This window comes from Amblyomma americanum, chromosome 10, assembly GCF_052857255.1.
Source record: "Amblyomma americanum isolate KBUSLIRL-KWMA chromosome 10, ASM5285725v1, whole genome shotgun sequence".
NCBI lineage: Eukaryota > Metazoa > Arthropoda > Arachnida > Ixodida > Ixodidae > Amblyomma > Amblyomma americanum.
In genome coordinates this window covers 868,332-883,914 of record NC_135506.1, presented here as the reverse complement: position 1 = coordinate 883,914, position 15,583 = coordinate 868,332, and the positions used below count along the sequence as shown (strand labels likewise).

Here is a 15,583-nt window from a genome sequence, read left to right as displayed (position 1 = left end):
AGAGGAAGATTGCGCCGGCGACAGTCTGTGTGCGTCTTCCTTTGGTCTTGCGTCTTTTCTCGCTGGTTTTTTTTCACGTCAACATGTACCAACTCGCCCAACAATTCACGCTTCTGAACAATGTCCAACTACGGTACAAATTCGAAACCACGCGGGCGCAATGTCCCTACTCGCGGAGAACTTCAGCTCCGCTTTTAAGAGGCTCCCTTGAGGCTTGAATTCCGTTTTGTTTGACGGAGTTTTCAATTTTTCTTGCAGTTTGAATTAACGAGGTAGCATTGCACGCATTAGGCGGCTTGGGTATTGACAGCGAGTGTGAACGAGGTCTGAAAAATCGAGCAGTCAGTTGCAGTGTGTCCAGAATTTCAAGCGCTCTTATACATTGGTACTACGGACCATGTCGTGGCTCCGCGAAAAAGTGCGAATAATCAGGCATGTCTGAAAAATCGGGTCTGAATGTTCGGTCGTCGACTGTAAATTGATTCCTAACTTTCCTCAGTGTTCCAGCTCTCAGTCTGTTCTTGTATGTGAGCTGTAGCCTGAGAGATGCCCCCTTGATGCGTCCACATTTGTTGGAGGGGCCATAGATAAGCTGTTGTTGCTGGTTGTGTTCCGATGAGTGCAGGTGGAACTGGTGCGCCGGGACTACGTCGCCAATGGGGGCTGGGAGACGTTCCTGTCATACGAGGACCCCCGGCAGGACATCCTGGTGGGGCTGCTGCGTCTGCGCCAGTGTTCGGCCGACACCTTCCGCCCTGAGCTGCTTGACGGGTGCTCCATTGTGCGTGAACTGCACGTGTATCCTTTCCCTCTAAGGGCCTTCTTGCTCCATCAAGAGCCAATCAAAGTTGGCGTGCCGATAGATTAACGAGCTCTGATGACAAAGATGTCACTTTATGGCTAGAAAATGAAATGCAGATATTGCAATCACTGGCCAATTTTGCAAGTACACAAACTGCGATGCGTCAATGCAGTTCTTTGGGCAAGGATTCCAGGTGGTGAGTATTATTTGGGGTTGGTGCCATGAGTTTATTCCATTTTCCTTGGCAGCAAATGGGTCTCTTGCTGCCAAAAAAAATCAACATACCCAGAGACACCTATAGCACCAATCTTTATCTTAACCAAAGAGTGGACGGAGTTGTCCCTTAAGCTAGGCTGGTTTTTAGGGTTGTGCGAATATTTGAACATTTCAAATATCAAAGCAAATTCCGTAAAACCTCGATGATTCAAACTCGGTTAATTTTCGAAATCCCGGATAATTGGAAGAATTTCTGTGGTCCTGCAATCTCCAGTGTAATTCTGACTGGGTAATTCGAAGAGCTGGGGTGTTATGCTGGGATGTCCTATCAGCGATTCCATTATTTCATATATGAAGTACTCCCAGCACAAAAACGCATCGGTACGGCCTGCTGAAGCACACGCCTGCAGAGTAGAAGATGTGCTTCACTGCAACGTCGCCATGGATTCTGCTTGCAGAGTAACAGGCTCTCGGCACTTCATCAAGGCATGGCACCTCCCACACCTAATTGCGTGGCCCTGCGAGTGAGCATTTTTGCTACATGCCCACGATGGGTTGACTGTGCAGAATGCCGGCCTTCGCTGTTCCTTTGAGTTCTAGGCCGCGGTTAGAGGCTTAGGTCGATCTTTCTCCAAAGGAACGACCATCCGATAAATTGGGGGTCAATCTGTTTGCGAGGTCTAAGGTAGTTTTGAATGTGCGCCAGGTAGTATGCGCCCTATGCTAGTGTGTGGTGGTTCGGTCTGCCACTAGTCAATCGGGCCGCATGCGAGTGTGGAAGCAGTGTGGAATGCCACTTTTCCCCTTTAGCCTCCATTTTGGCTTCAGGATGATGTTCTTCTTGTGGTTGCATCGCTACGTGTTTGTTGCCTTGAGTTGTGCACGTACCTCGATGCCATCTTGTGGGAAACTACAAATCAAAATTTGGCGCCAGTACGAAGCACAAAGAGTAGGAAGGGCACTGAAAGGAACTAAAGAAAACTGCCTAGCCCGCACAAGCGGGGAAGGGGTTTATGGTGCATCGACTTACGTTTGAGCCAACCTTCTTTTTGGCCAACAAGGGCTTCGAGCCAGGCGGCAGAACTTTGCGTGGCACGCAGCAATATGCGATAATCGTAAAGTTCACCAAATAAAGGTAGCGCATTGCCACAGCGAGATTTTTTGTCGTGGTCCCATTTTTTTGCTGTGGTTAGCTAATTCGGAAACCCGGTTAATTTGAATATTTGATGATTCGAACCCACCGCCGGACACCCACCAGTAAAAATGGGTACAAGCCACCGCAGACCTTGCGCCCGGCTTCCTTAGGAGTGTGTGCTTGGAGGAGGCTCCGCAAACCCCGCTGCGCCCTTTCAGGGGCTAAGCCACTTTTGAGCACTGAGCCTGCAAAGGTGGTTTATGTTTCACTGCAAAGTGAAGAGTTGAGCTCAGGCTCATACGCTCTAACCAGTGTGTCTCAACAGATGTAAAGGTTCAACACGCACTACTGTGGCAGTTTTCAGGAACCTGGAACATTGCGAAGTCTAGAATTTAGTAAATAAACTGGTGGGAGAAGCAGTCGATGCATGCTCCAATACCTCCACGTGAGTGCGCTGCTCTGGATGTTGGCGCATGTTGTGCACACAGTTGAAGGCAAATTTTGCCTTCAACAGCTGCACTGTTTGGCACAATGCCGACGAGTGCACATAATAGGACAAAGCAGCAAAGGTGCAAAAGCAAACACGGTGCAGCCAGAACTGCTCAGCGCCTACCGCACGGAAGGCCTCAGAGACAAAGATGAAGAACTACCAACGTGACCATTGTTTACTTTGCGCCTTTCAATGACTGAAATTATATGAGAGGTAAAAACTATAGTTTATTGCAGGTACTGCAGTGAGGAACCTGAGACCACAAAGCGCTTTGATGTAGGTGCACTGCACGTCTTCGCTTTGAAGAGCACCGCTATTTTCTTGTGCTCATGAGGTTGGCGTAGGAGTATCCCTGCTCGCTTCATCCATTTGAACCTGTTCTCCATGACCCCACACAGGCGGCGCATATGCTCAGGGGAACACACCTCCTCATGCCGCCCCCCCCCCCCCATGCTGAAGTTTGGTCTACACTAAGCCCCATCCCAAAAATTGCAAGTACGACGTCTTTTGATTGATGTATGCCACTTCCAGCGCATAGTTCGGAGGAAAATTGTGCATGTCAAGAAACAAACACTGGCGGAGGTGAAATGAAGAAAGTCATAAAAATATTGACATTTTGGCACTGCTATGGGTACCTTGTTCACAGTGAGACAGAAACAGATGCTTATGCAGTAAAAACATGGTGTACAAAGTGCATGTACATCTCAAATAGATTGCCTCGCGACCTCTTCGCTTCGGTTTTCATTTGAATGTGAAGGGACTCCTTGAGCAGGCGCGCAGATAACAATTTTCTTTTTCAAGTATGCGCGTGGAAGCCCACTCAGTCAAGTGGTCGGTGTTTTGAGGGTGTTCTGCTAGGGCGTTGGAAGCCACTTTTCCGTTCTTGACGTCACGCTGGTGTTCTTTGAACTGCCTTCTGAAACCTCCTGTCTCACCTGCATAGGTTGCATTGCATTCTTTGCAAGGAATTTTGTAGATGACGCCAGCTAGCTTGTCTTCTCTAGCGGGTCCTTCACATGTACCAGGGGCTTTTTGAGCTTGCTGGAAGGAACATGTTTCGATTGCACCATGGACATAGGTGGTGGATGCGCATTTCTTTTATGTTCTTCTGGCCTGCCTGGAGGGGCTGCAGCGCGTCATTTTTGTGAAAGAAGCACTTGACCTGGGTAGCCGTTTTCTGTGAGTCCTTCTTTATGTGGCTGATTTCCTCGATTTTTTTTCTTTGGCTTGAGCAAAGCTTGGATGCTTAAGTGGAAAGCGCCGAGGCTACTGATTGCTTTAATCCTATTGTGTGCGGCGAAAGAAAATTCAGGTGCCTGTGAGAGGTGCCCGTTGATTGATTTCTTCCTATGCCCCGAACTGTATGCTTTCTTAAAGCAAGTTAAGGTGCCCCGGAAATCTTTCGGTGTCCTGTCGACGGATGACGGAGACAGTCATCGACGTACTGCAGAAACAACTTGAGTGGTGGGTCGAATGATGTGAGTGCACGATTCTTGATCAGTTCCAGGGCCAGGTTGGCACAGACTGCGGAGGTGGACGCACCCATTGCTCTCCCGAAGATGTGCCTATGGAGTGTCTTGTTGATTACAAAGTATGTATCCGATAGGCAGAATTTCAGCAGCCGGCAGAGCTCCTCTGTTTCTGTGGGCATACGTTCCAGCAGGGACGTGTCATTGCTCCAAGCTTCTCTGCAACACTCAACTGTGAAGTCCACAGGTGTGCATGTGAACATGGATGTCACGTCCAGCGATGCTATGGCATGATCATCGGCGATACTAAGGGACTTTTCCACAAAGTGGGTCGAATCTTTGACATGCGTGGACCTGCCTCCGGCCAAAGGAGCAATACAGACAACTTGTGCACTGGAGTCTGGGTAAAGTCAACACCAGCACATGCATAGTGCCTTCGCTGACATCTTTCGACTTTCACGTGACGAAGGTTGGGGCCTTTGCTTCCTCTGGAAATATTATGAATTCTCGATCATGCATGTGCAGTGCGGTTATGTGAGTGTGTGCCATGCGAGTAAGGTCGGAGAAATTGCGACATGAGTTTTGGTGCGTCTGAAATTTAAGCCACAGTTGCACATTGATTGTAGGGTGTATGATTTGGGGCTGCACAAGTCTGGAATGTGAACCATGTCTGAAATTTCAGCTTCTCAAAAATCTGCCAGCAACTCTCGCATTTCATATCAGCAGCATGTGAGCAACCGTGTGGTAAGAGGTTGAGACTGATGCTTGGTGCATCTTGCCTTGCTGCTGCTTGAACATAGCCTAATGCAAGTTTAAAAGCATTTATTTTTGTTTTGTTTTATTTTTGTCGGTACGTTTAGAAAGTTCTGCAAACCACATCTTTCGGCTTATGCTGTTGAGCTGTAATAAGTGGCCTCGTTTTTCACTACAACATTCACAGTTGCAAACTGTTTGGTTCGGTTCACAAATATTTGAACAAATTAACTATGTTCGCTTCGAACTGAAAATTCACTTGCGCACATGCCTACTTGTTTTGCCTGAGCTGATTGTGTTCAACAGCAGTGCCAAGATGCCTCTCTAGCAGAGAAGCCGCCCTGTCTGCTGTTGAAGCCTGAGGATGGCAGGCTGACCGCGCAAGTGGAAAGGAGGAAAAGGGGTTTCGTGACAGCTGTGGCCAAGTGGAAATGGGGCAGTGCAGCAGCTGCATCGATGTGGAAGGAAGGAAACTATGTCGCTCTAGTTTTCTCCCCAGATGAAACGGGTTGCATGGTAGCTGCAGCTCAGTGGAAGGTGCATCACTAAGAGGGGAGGAGAACACTTGCGTCACATGAATTCTAGCTACGTGTTCAGATTTCAGCAGATAAGGGAAAACCACATTATGCGTGTGCTTTTGTAGTGTGCCAACAAAGGCACTAGTGCACCTTTGTTGCATTTAGTCTAGCTTAGTAAATTGTTGAGCAGACAACGGAAGGGAAAAGAGGGGCTCGTTATGACATACGTGATGGAAGCCAACATTCACCGAAACCAAGCAGCATAGCGGATGCTTTTTTTTTCTTTTTTAACTTTCTGATGTTCATCAATAGCAGAAGATTAATAAAGTGACTATTTTCAAAGATAATAGATTAGAAAGCAGAAGAAACTTCCATATGCTGCCGGTGGGATCCTCGTGTCTGGTGCTCTACCAATTGAGCTAGAGCGATGGCTGTCCAATCTTCTGCTTTCGGGGGCATTTATGTGTAGTGTAGTTAACCTGGAGAGTGTTCACCAGCGCCACCCTCGTCCAAAGCAGCGGACGTAGTACGCCCTGTATTACCGTGAGTGCCACTTAGGAATGGCCAAACGGTGAGGGCGGAAGCTGTGCGAGAACCCTCTTATGCTGGTTTCAGTGACTGTTGGAGGTAGCTGCAGCAGCCTCAGCCACCAGGCTTGTGAGGCGTGAGAAGAGGTCGACCCATGGGCATCTGCAGAAGGGATAAAGGGCAAAGCAGAGGCAGCAAGAAGTGGAGGCAGCCGCAGCATGCAGGGCCCTTTGCTGTGCTTGATGTTTTGCATTGATTTCTGTGCAAGCAAGAGAGTGCCGTGCTTGGACATGCCCTTGGCTCGGAGCAGTTTGAGCAACCTCTGCCAAATCTTGTTTTGTTTCCCTGCCATTGTGTCGTACTTGTGGTCTCATTATATTCATGTGAATTTGGTAATGGCACCTTGCATCGGTGATTATGTCATGTTTTTAAGGCAGTCATAATAATGAGCCGACAAGGGAAGGGAAAAAAGGTGCTTATTGTGACATACATAACAGAAGCCAACAGTTGCCAAAACCTAGGAGCATAGGGGGATCTTTTGTATTTTTTTTTTTCATTTTGTGGTGTTGATTACTTGGAGATTAAGAGTTATTATTTTATGACTTAAAGATAATTGATAAGAAAGCAGAAGAAACAACAACCACGTGCCGCCGGTGGGATCGAAACCCATCACCTTTGAATTTCATGTCCGGTTCTCGTGGATTCGGATTCCAGCGGTGGCACGTGGTTGTTTTTTATTCTTCATTCTTATCAATTATCTTTAAGTCATAAAATAATGACTCTTAATCTCCAAGTAATCAACACCACAAAATGTAAAAAAAAGATCTGCTATGATCCGCTATGAGTCATCAACGATAAGCGCCTTTCTGAAATGCAATTCGCAGTAGCAGTAGCTTTGACTGGCACTGATAGCAGAATGCATTGTTTGAAGTGTGAATAAGCTGCTTGTACTTGCAGTTGAATGCAGTAGCAGTGTCTGTGCTCCCCTCTCTCAGCCCTTGCTCCGCTGCTGTGCACAGCCACTTCCTTTGAAGTCGTGCTTGGCGTAGGCAGATACTCTCAGAGCTTGCCCAAATTGAGAAGAACACGAATATTGCGAGTGGGGGTGCACCATCGTGACTGCGGTCAGCAGCTTGTGAGAGTTAGTGTAGAATGGACAACACTGAGATGTGCGTTCGGTAAGGAATGAAGCAGTTACTGCTCCCACTGGTGTGCGGTAGAAAATTCTGCTGAGGGATGTGTGGCGTCGCTTTGATGCAGCTTCCTGTGGCACTGCAGCTGTAAAGGGTGAAACCAAGACCCTATTTGTTGTTCAGTCCTGCCTTGACCCAATAGAGACAGATATGGCAGTGTTGTCCCAGTGAGCGCCCGGGATCCCACCAAGTTCCAGCACCAGGTGAGCTGCAGAGTGACTGGCCATCCACATGGGCAGTAGCTGTGTGTGGTTACCAAAATTTGCATGCTTTGACCTAACAAGAGCGGACAGTTTATCTTCTGCGTAGTGAGGTAGTCATGGAGTTCAACACTTGACTTGCGCATGAAATCCTCATTTTGGCACAACAGTTCCTGTCTTCTTGGACTGTCAGGCAGAGATGGAGCTGCATGCTGATGGATTAAGGGGAAGTCTGGGTTGCATGAGTGAAGTGGCTTTTTTGTTGTTGTTGTGTGAATCTCCTGTAAAAGGTAATGAAAAGCCTGTTCCACTCTCTTGCACTCATCATTGAATAAATGACGTGTGTTATGTTTTGTAAGGTTATGCAAATATATATGCATGTAAGGGGTCTTTGACTAGTTAACGGAAGGTGCCCCTCATGTGCTCATCTGGTTCTTTTGAGCACTCACCTCTGTTTCGGGGGCACTCTTGGACACTCAGTCCTAATGTCTGAGTAGCTGGACACTCTGGGTCACAGAGGTACTTTCCACCTATCGCAGTACAATCATTTTGCGAGAAGCGATTAGGCAACAGTGTCCTGAAGCTCTGCACTCTGGTTCCACCTAAGCTTGATGCCCTTGAATCTCACAAGTGCCTGTTTCTTTTGTGGGGCACAGGAGCAGCAGTCACAGCACCAGTGATGTTTGTGAGTGTGGAAAAGGCTTTCCACTGGGGCATATGTCTCTGTGGTTGCATTCATTCAGTCGGTGCACACTATGTGAAGAATAGGGGATGCATGCATGGTGAAAGCGCAGTGTGTTTTATGTGGCCCGTATTGGCAGTGGTGGCTGATGTGTATTGATGTGGTGAATTCATTCATCCAATATTCATGTCATCCAAAAGAAACTGGATTCTTTTTGCAGAATTTGAAAATGATAATCGGTTGTTGGGGAAAGGAAATGGTGCAGTGACTGCCTCATGTATCTCGGTAGACACCCGAACCGCGCCGTAAGGAAGGGGTAAAGAAGGGAGTGAAAGAAGAAAGGAAGAAAGAGGTGCCGTAGTGGAGGAGGTCTCCAGAATAATTTCAACCACCTGGGTATCTGTAACGTGCACTGACATCACATGGCACATGGGTGCCTTTTTGCATTTTGCATCCATCGAAATGCGGCCGCCGTGGTCGGGTTCAAACCCGGGTACTCCGGCTCAGTAGCTGAGGGCCCTAATCACTGAGCCACCGCGGCAGGTTGCAGAATTTGTTTATCTATTTTCGGCTATTTTCAGCTGGGTGCCATCGCTGACTCACAACAACGGCGCTGTGCTGGTCAGGCGCCACTGCTTACCGCCTGCGGCGCATACTGTGTGACTGCCGACCATGGTGTCGGCGATTTACAGGCAGAAAATACCTGGCGCTTGATGGTGCAGTCGCGGCTCGGGTGTTGGTATCATCCGTAGTGGGGCGGGGGGGCTGTATATTCCATCCGAATTGCTGCCCATTGCACACAGTGAACTCTGGCCAGGGTATTTTACGATGCAAACGTAAGCACACAAGAAGGCAGGAACATGACGGGAGAGAAAGACTTCTTGTGCGCTTACATTTTCGTCAGAATTATAAGCAACCAACTAGCCCAAGAAACAGCACTGTTGCATTTTATGAATTCGTATAAACTGAGATCATAACATCGAGATTCTGCTGTAATGCTTTCTAATCACAAAGGGGCCACTCGCAATAAAAACGGATCTTTTGTAAGCTAGAAAAGACCAAAAAAATTCTAAATACACTGATTTATGGGCGTGGATCCAGAGGCAGTGTTACACCAGCATTCACAGTTCACAACAATGGCAACCCGTCCTTTTCGGTAAGGGCATGACAAGTTTGAATCGAGTGGTGGGAAAAATTTTAATGCAGTTTTCTTGCCGATAGTTTGTTTTTTGCTGCTGTACAAAGGTCAGTGTAGCCAGAGAGGGGCAGAGAATTAATTTTTACCAAGAGTGTGTACTCATGTTTTGAACCCACTTTTTTTTTTTTAGAAAAGTTGACATCAATTTGGGGGCAGGGTTCATTACAGAGCAAAAGAAAGCTTCAAAAGATTTTTTGGGCAGAATTGAAATTTCATATCACACGTCCGCCTGTACGGCGGCTGTGCATCGTCAACGAAAGCACTCGGACAGACTTTTTTGTGTCGTCGATGTTTAACATCATTCAATTCGAAAGATATTTGCTGTATCACGGTGCGATTTGGCAATTTTGTGATAGCCGGCGGTGCCAGCAATTGCGGCGAGTTAAAGCGAACATCTGAATACCGGCCCTGAAGTGTGCCACATTGGGTTAAAAAATCTCGCAGGACAGTTACGAATGTGTAATGCAAATGTGGTGAGCCTTACCTGTGGTGAGGGGCCCGATCTTGAGCTTGCCAAGTCACTTTTGGCCCTGAAGGTCCTGCTTCCTTCATAGCATTTCAGTGTAGAGGATGTTTTATAGTATTTTGGTTTAAACTGCTAAGCTCCTATCCGATGCTCAAGCACTCGCCATCTTTCGAAGCATAGAGAGAGAGAGATGAATTTATTGAAAAAAAAAAAAAGGCTGCCTCAAGACCTAATTTGGGTGAGAAAGGTAGTGCGGGGCAAGGTGTGACTCACACGGAAGCCTCACACGCGAAGCTGGGCAGTGAGACTCTTTTGCCGTAGGTTGTGGCCGAATCCATGTCTCGTAAGACGCCACTGCTTTGGGGCTTGCTTGTCCCGCATTGTCCGAAGCCCCTCGTACTCCCACATGAGGTGCCGCAAATTTGGGGTCACTTTGCAGCCACCACTTCACTGGTGGCGGGGCCTTTCATAATGCAGCTATGTCATCCTTCACGGCATAGCCAGCTCTTGCCTTGTTGCTGCAAGTATGTGCGGTAATTGGATGCCCTTTGCCAGTAACTGCTCTGAGAGTGGAATACGAATGCACTTTGATGAAAAGGTGGGACGTGGAAGGAATGAAACATCCCTAATCAAACTGCTCTGTTTGTGCCATGTGGCCACTTGCATATTCAGCTTAGGGAACAAAAACAACCCCTGAAAGGTGCTCCAGGGCCAAAGCTACCCATCATGCGCAGTTGTGCACGCAGTGCTGCTCTTCCCTTGATGGGGGTGGGCCATTTTCAGTGTGGTGATCTGTCTCTGGCCAACAGGGTTTTGGAACACTACTCATGGAGGAAGCGGAGCGTATTGCCCGCGAGGAGCACGGATCGCACAAGCTGGCTGTCATCTCTGGTGAGCTCTTCTCCCTCTCTGTGCTTTTCCCCAGTCACCATAAGCTATCCTGTTGCCTGCCATGATAGATAGGGAAAGCTCGATAATTCAAAGTCATTGGAACCGAGAGGAATTGGAGGGGCCACTTGAGCTCAGCCTTAAGGGTATGACGCGATAGCGTAGTGGATTAATTAATGCCCATATATATGTGGAATTCTGAGGCCTGAAATTGTAACAGTTGGGGATAAGAGTTAATGGAGAATACCTAAATAATCTGCGATTCGCTGATGACATTGCCTTGCTGAGTCGCTCAGGAAGTGAACTGCAAGTCATGATAAGTGAGTCAGACAGACAGAGCAGAACTGTGGGTCTAAAAATTAACATGCAGAAAACCAGTATAATGTCCAGTAGTCTAGCAAGGAGACAGCAGTTCACAATTGGCAGCAAGGTGCTGGAAGTGTTAAAGGAATATGTCTACTTACGGCAGGTGGTGACAGCTGATCCGGATCATGACAGGGGAATAACTAGAAGGATAAGAATGGGGGTGGAGCACATATGGCAGGTTCTCTCAGCTCATGAATAGCAAGTTACCAATATCCCTCAAGAGAAAAGTGTACAACAGCTGTATCTTGCCGGTACTCACCTACGGGGCAGACACGTGGAGACTAACAAAAAGGGTTCAGCCTAAGTTAAGGGCAACGCAGTGAGCCTTGGAAAGAAAAATGATAGGTGTAGCATTAAGAGACCGGAAGTGGGCAGAGTGGGCGAGGGAACAAACACGTGTCAATGACATCATAGTTGAAATCAAGAGGAAGAAATGGGCTTGGGCAGGCCATATAATGCGAAGGCAAGATAACTGCTGGTCCTTAAGGGTAACGGAGTGGATTCCAAGAGAAGGCAAGCGTAGCAGGGGGCAGCAGAAGGTTAGGTGGTAGGAAGTTTGTAGGCATAGGGTGGGCACAGATGGCAGAGGTCAGGGTTAATTGGAGAGACATGGGAGAGGCCTTTGCCCTGCAGTGGGTGTAGTCAGGCTGATAATGATGAGATGATGATGATGGTGATGTGGAACCGGTCATTCTCGACTTTACATTTTTTTTTTTAGCAATACTTTAAGCCTTTGACAGGCCTATACAGGCAGTGGGTTACAAAGGTATTCACAATGTACAACACTTTGTAAAATATATTAACACTAGAACTTGTTATCTGAAACAGAACATCATTCCAACCAAAATCAAACGGTAGAAAAAAAAAATTCATAGAACCCTAGGAGTCGTCGTACCACTTCTGACGCAATAGTGCAGTAGTGCCTTGCTATGGCAGGTGCTACCACTGGCGGTGCTTGTGCAACCCAGGTTGCACTTCTCTAGCGGCCTGTCATTAATTAAACTGTCACCTGCCACTGTGGTCAGTTTGCTCACAATCCGGTGGGCAGATTGTGATGATGCTGCAACGCCATGTGACCTAGGTGGCCTGCCTGGTTTCTTCTCCGCGGGGTTTTCGCTCACAACACAGATAACGCCACCATCAGATTTTCTGCACAACGGGAGCCTTAACACTGTCGAGTTAAAATTCTCGATTTCACTGAATCTATGCTTGTTGGGCGAGTTAGTTCATAACCGCTGAACAGCCAAAGCCAAGACTGGACAACAAAGAGCATACAACGACACAAGCTCTGACTTCCATCTGTTTATTTCTTGCTTATGCCAGGTATATACACACAGACAAAGTGCCAGGAACAAAGGAAAAGAGCAAACAGAACGACTGACACTCAGCGAATCTTTGGTGCGAGAGCATTCTTACATGGTACATATCTGTCCAAATTTCTAGCGGAAAAAGACGAGGACAAAGAAACGAAGGGTACACAACACAGCACTACTAGCTGCTCCAGTTTTTGTTTAAAAAATATTGGTTTTATACAGTAACCATGATGGCCCCAGTTACTGTTTAAAAGCAGTATTCTTTCAATAAAAATCGGAGTTACCAGCAGCGCTGTGTTCTGTCCACATCATTTCTTTGTCCTCATCTTCTTGCTCTAGAAATCCAGCCAAAGTTCTTTGGTGGTTGCCAACCATCTGAAATCATGAGCTGCTCTCTTGGTAGTGTGAGTGAGGTCTTGCTCATACACCTGTCTCCTGCACTTCCAGTCTTTATCGCATTGATCATCTCCCTAAGCCGCCGATCATTGTGACGGGCGATAATCTCTCAAGCACTGGCACTCATGGCTTAGGTTGGATCTGGCTGAGCATTTGAGAGTGGTGCTCTTATTTCCGTGTAGTACCCTTGCCTGCTCAGTAGCTTAACGTCAAGCTCAGTTCTGGCTACCTTGATGCCATAGGTAGCGTAAGCGGGCTCTTCGCAGAGCTGCCGCCTTCAACATTTGATCACGTTCCATGTGGCACTCTTTGTCCGCCGCTATGGATGGAGCTGCCTATGGCGAACACTCTCAAGATTAGGTTGCATGCAGCGTAAATGGTACTCCCGAAAGTAGAAGAGTGGACAGCGGCCGCCATAGCTCAGTTGGTAGAGCACCACACGCAACACATGGAGGTGGTTGGTTAGGATTCCACTGTACTTTCTTCTGCTTTCTAAGCAATTGATTTTGAGCTATTAAGTGATTACTCTGATAATTTCACATTTATAGACACCATAATTTAAAAAATAAAGACATTCCTCTATGCATTTGTTGGTGCTGGTGACCGTTAGCTGCCTTAATATTTGTCATAACGAGCCCCGCGTTTCCCGACCCTTGTCAGCTCATGCCTACAAGTGTACTTATAAGCACTGGCACAACATAAAATATGGGTGAAAAGTACCTATTTGTTAATTCGAAGGGCAGTTGTTAACTGGTAGCATGCCAGAATAAGTTGTCAGTAATGTTCTACCTTCTCAACGCAGCAACACCTCATCTGGAAAAAGCTCCCGAACTATCTTAAAGTTCAAGACTGTGTAGCATGCCAGAATAAGTTGTCAGCAATGTTCTACCTTCTCAACGCAGCAACACCTCATCTGGAAAAAGCTCCCGAACTATCTTAAAGTTCAAGACTGAAAACGGCGCAATCGTCCCGCAATCTTTTTCAGCCGATGGCTGACGCCATGGACATAAGGGATGGCCGCTGTCTTGACCAAATTTCGCTCAGGCTGTTTCGAGTCGGCTGGTCTACGCAGTTCATTCAAAAGATGGTGGCAATGCTGTTGATGATGGCCTTCGGATAACCAGCAGCACTCAGTCTTTGAGCTTGCGCCTCTATACTTTCGAAAACGCGGTGGTGACAGGACCTGTTGAGGGCATTCCTTAAAGCACTCACAGCTATTCCACGCTTCACCACTTTGGAGTGCACTGAAGTATAGGGTAGAAAGCCCTTCTGCGAACATGGAGCGTACTTCCAACAGAGGTAGGTGCCTGTCTTCCAAAATGAGCCTTGAATCGAGAAACTGCAGTTGGTTCTCCTCAGGAACTTCTTTGGTGCCTTCAAAGTCACCCAAGATGCTTGTAAACGGTGTGTAGGTCCTCAACTTCCTTTGAGAAGCCGCCGCTTGAATGCCTGAAGACTATCAAGTAGTCGTCAACGAACCGAAAAACCCGCTCGACATTTCTGTCGTGAAGGGCCTCGTTCAATCTTCTGTCAGCTCGTGCAAGCAAAAGGTCACTTAGCAAGGGCGCAATACAGGATCCTATGCAGACCCCTTTTCTCTGGACGTACAGCTCTCCCTCAAACTCGACGAAGGTAGAACGCAGGTAGAAGGACAGCAGCTTGAGAAAGTTTTCAGTGCTGATGCCGCAGGAATTTTGAAAGCGAATGGCTCCTTCCTCTTCAGTGCATTCTCTGACAACTTCACACAGGGCGTCGTGTGGCAGTGAGTAATACATATCCTTCAGGTCAACCGAAAAAGCACCTACTCCCTTCAGAGACTTGCTTCTGAGGAAATCTGTGACTTCACGACTGCTTCGTATGAGAAACGGGTCGTTCACATTTAGCATCAATAACGACCGTTCCAAGAATAGTCCGACAGAGTGCTGCCATGTGCCGTGCTCAGAAACTATCACCCTGAAGGGGCACTCAGTTTTGTGGGTTTTTGTGGAAAAGAAAACTGCCAAGCTGAGGCTGTCGCTATTCTTAACGGATGCAGCCAGTTTGCACAATTGAAGTGCGTGGCACCGCTTCTCAGCTTCATTCTTGACTTTCTGATTCTTCACGTTTTTCAAAGCGTAGACCAGCCGGCTCCAAACAGCCTGAGCGAAGTTTGGTCAAGACAGCGGCCATCCCTTATGTCCATGGCATCAGCCATCGGCTGAAAAGGATTGCGGGACGAGGCGGTGTGCGTGCAGTGTTTTCGGCACCCAACAAATTGCGCAGGTTGTGCTGTTTCGAAAGTAAACGGGGCAGAGAAAAAGCGAGAATCCTGCAGCACTAAGCACGTGACGCAATATGTTGACTGCCAAAGCAAGGTGATCTATGAAATCCCTCTGTCATGCAGTTCCACTTATGTTGGCCAGACTGGCCGCTGCTTAAATGACAGATTAAGAGAGCATGCTAATGATGTCAGAGTAGGCAGTGGGATCACACTCACCAAGCATGTGACAACATGCAAATGCACTCCCCAGTTCATCAAAAGCAAAGTGTTGCGCACATACGCAAGCCAACAAAAACGAGAACTGTACGAAGCTTTCGTCATCCACACGAGAGGTGACAAGTGCTTGAGCGTGCCGTCTCTTTGCTTATCGAGAAAAGGGATAGCCTTTTTAGATATTGACCTGCAATAGTATCAATCTTATATCATGGTGTTATTTTAGTTTTTATGTGTACTTCATGTATTTAATGCGCTTTCGCATGAAATACACTCAGTTGTAAGTTCGGTGCTGTGTGTGTTGCTTCTCAATATCTTGTCCCGTTTTTCGCGCCATTTTCAGTCTTGAATCATGAACCAACTGGCCCAACAATCCTCCCTTTTGCAGTATCTTAAGGTTGATGCATCAAATGGCTGAAAAAAAAAAAAAAGACTGCCAAAAACTTTCGCGCCGCAGTAAATATTAATTGGTGAAGAAATGAACAATGTTAGTTTGC

The 15,583-nt window shown here is 47.2% G+C and overlaps 2 protein-coding genes across 5 annotated transcripts in view; one reads left to right on the top strand and one right to left on the bottom strand.

Moving 5' to 3' along the window:
• LOC144106489 (uncharacterized) overlaps positions 1-15,583 on the bottom strand; it is a 492,993-nt gene that overhangs the window by 397,863 nt on the left and 79,547 nt on the right. The gene's annotated exons all lie outside the window — the stretch shown is intronic.
• The window catches only part of Elp3 (elongator complex protein 3), a 74,306-nt gene that overhangs the window by 33,389 nt on the left and 25,334 nt on the right, over positions 1-15,583 (top strand). Inside the window, exons 13-16 of one of the 3 annotated variants that reach the window (XR_013309025.1) lie at positions 626-1,542; positions 6,907-7,089; positions 7,172-7,307; positions 10,460-10,541. Coding sequence is in view for 2 of the 3 variants with exons in the window: in XM_077639308.1 (XP_077495434.1) it covers positions 626-798; positions 7,253-7,307; positions 10,460-10,541 (310 nt within the window). In the remaining variant the exon portion in view is untranslated. Of the gene's footprint in view, positions 1-625; positions 1,543-4,029; positions 4,108-6,906; positions 7,090-7,171; positions 7,308-10,459; positions 10,542-15,583 lie in introns of those variants that run through there. The other 2 variants (XM_077639308.1, XM_077639309.1) reach the window with 2 other exon arrangements.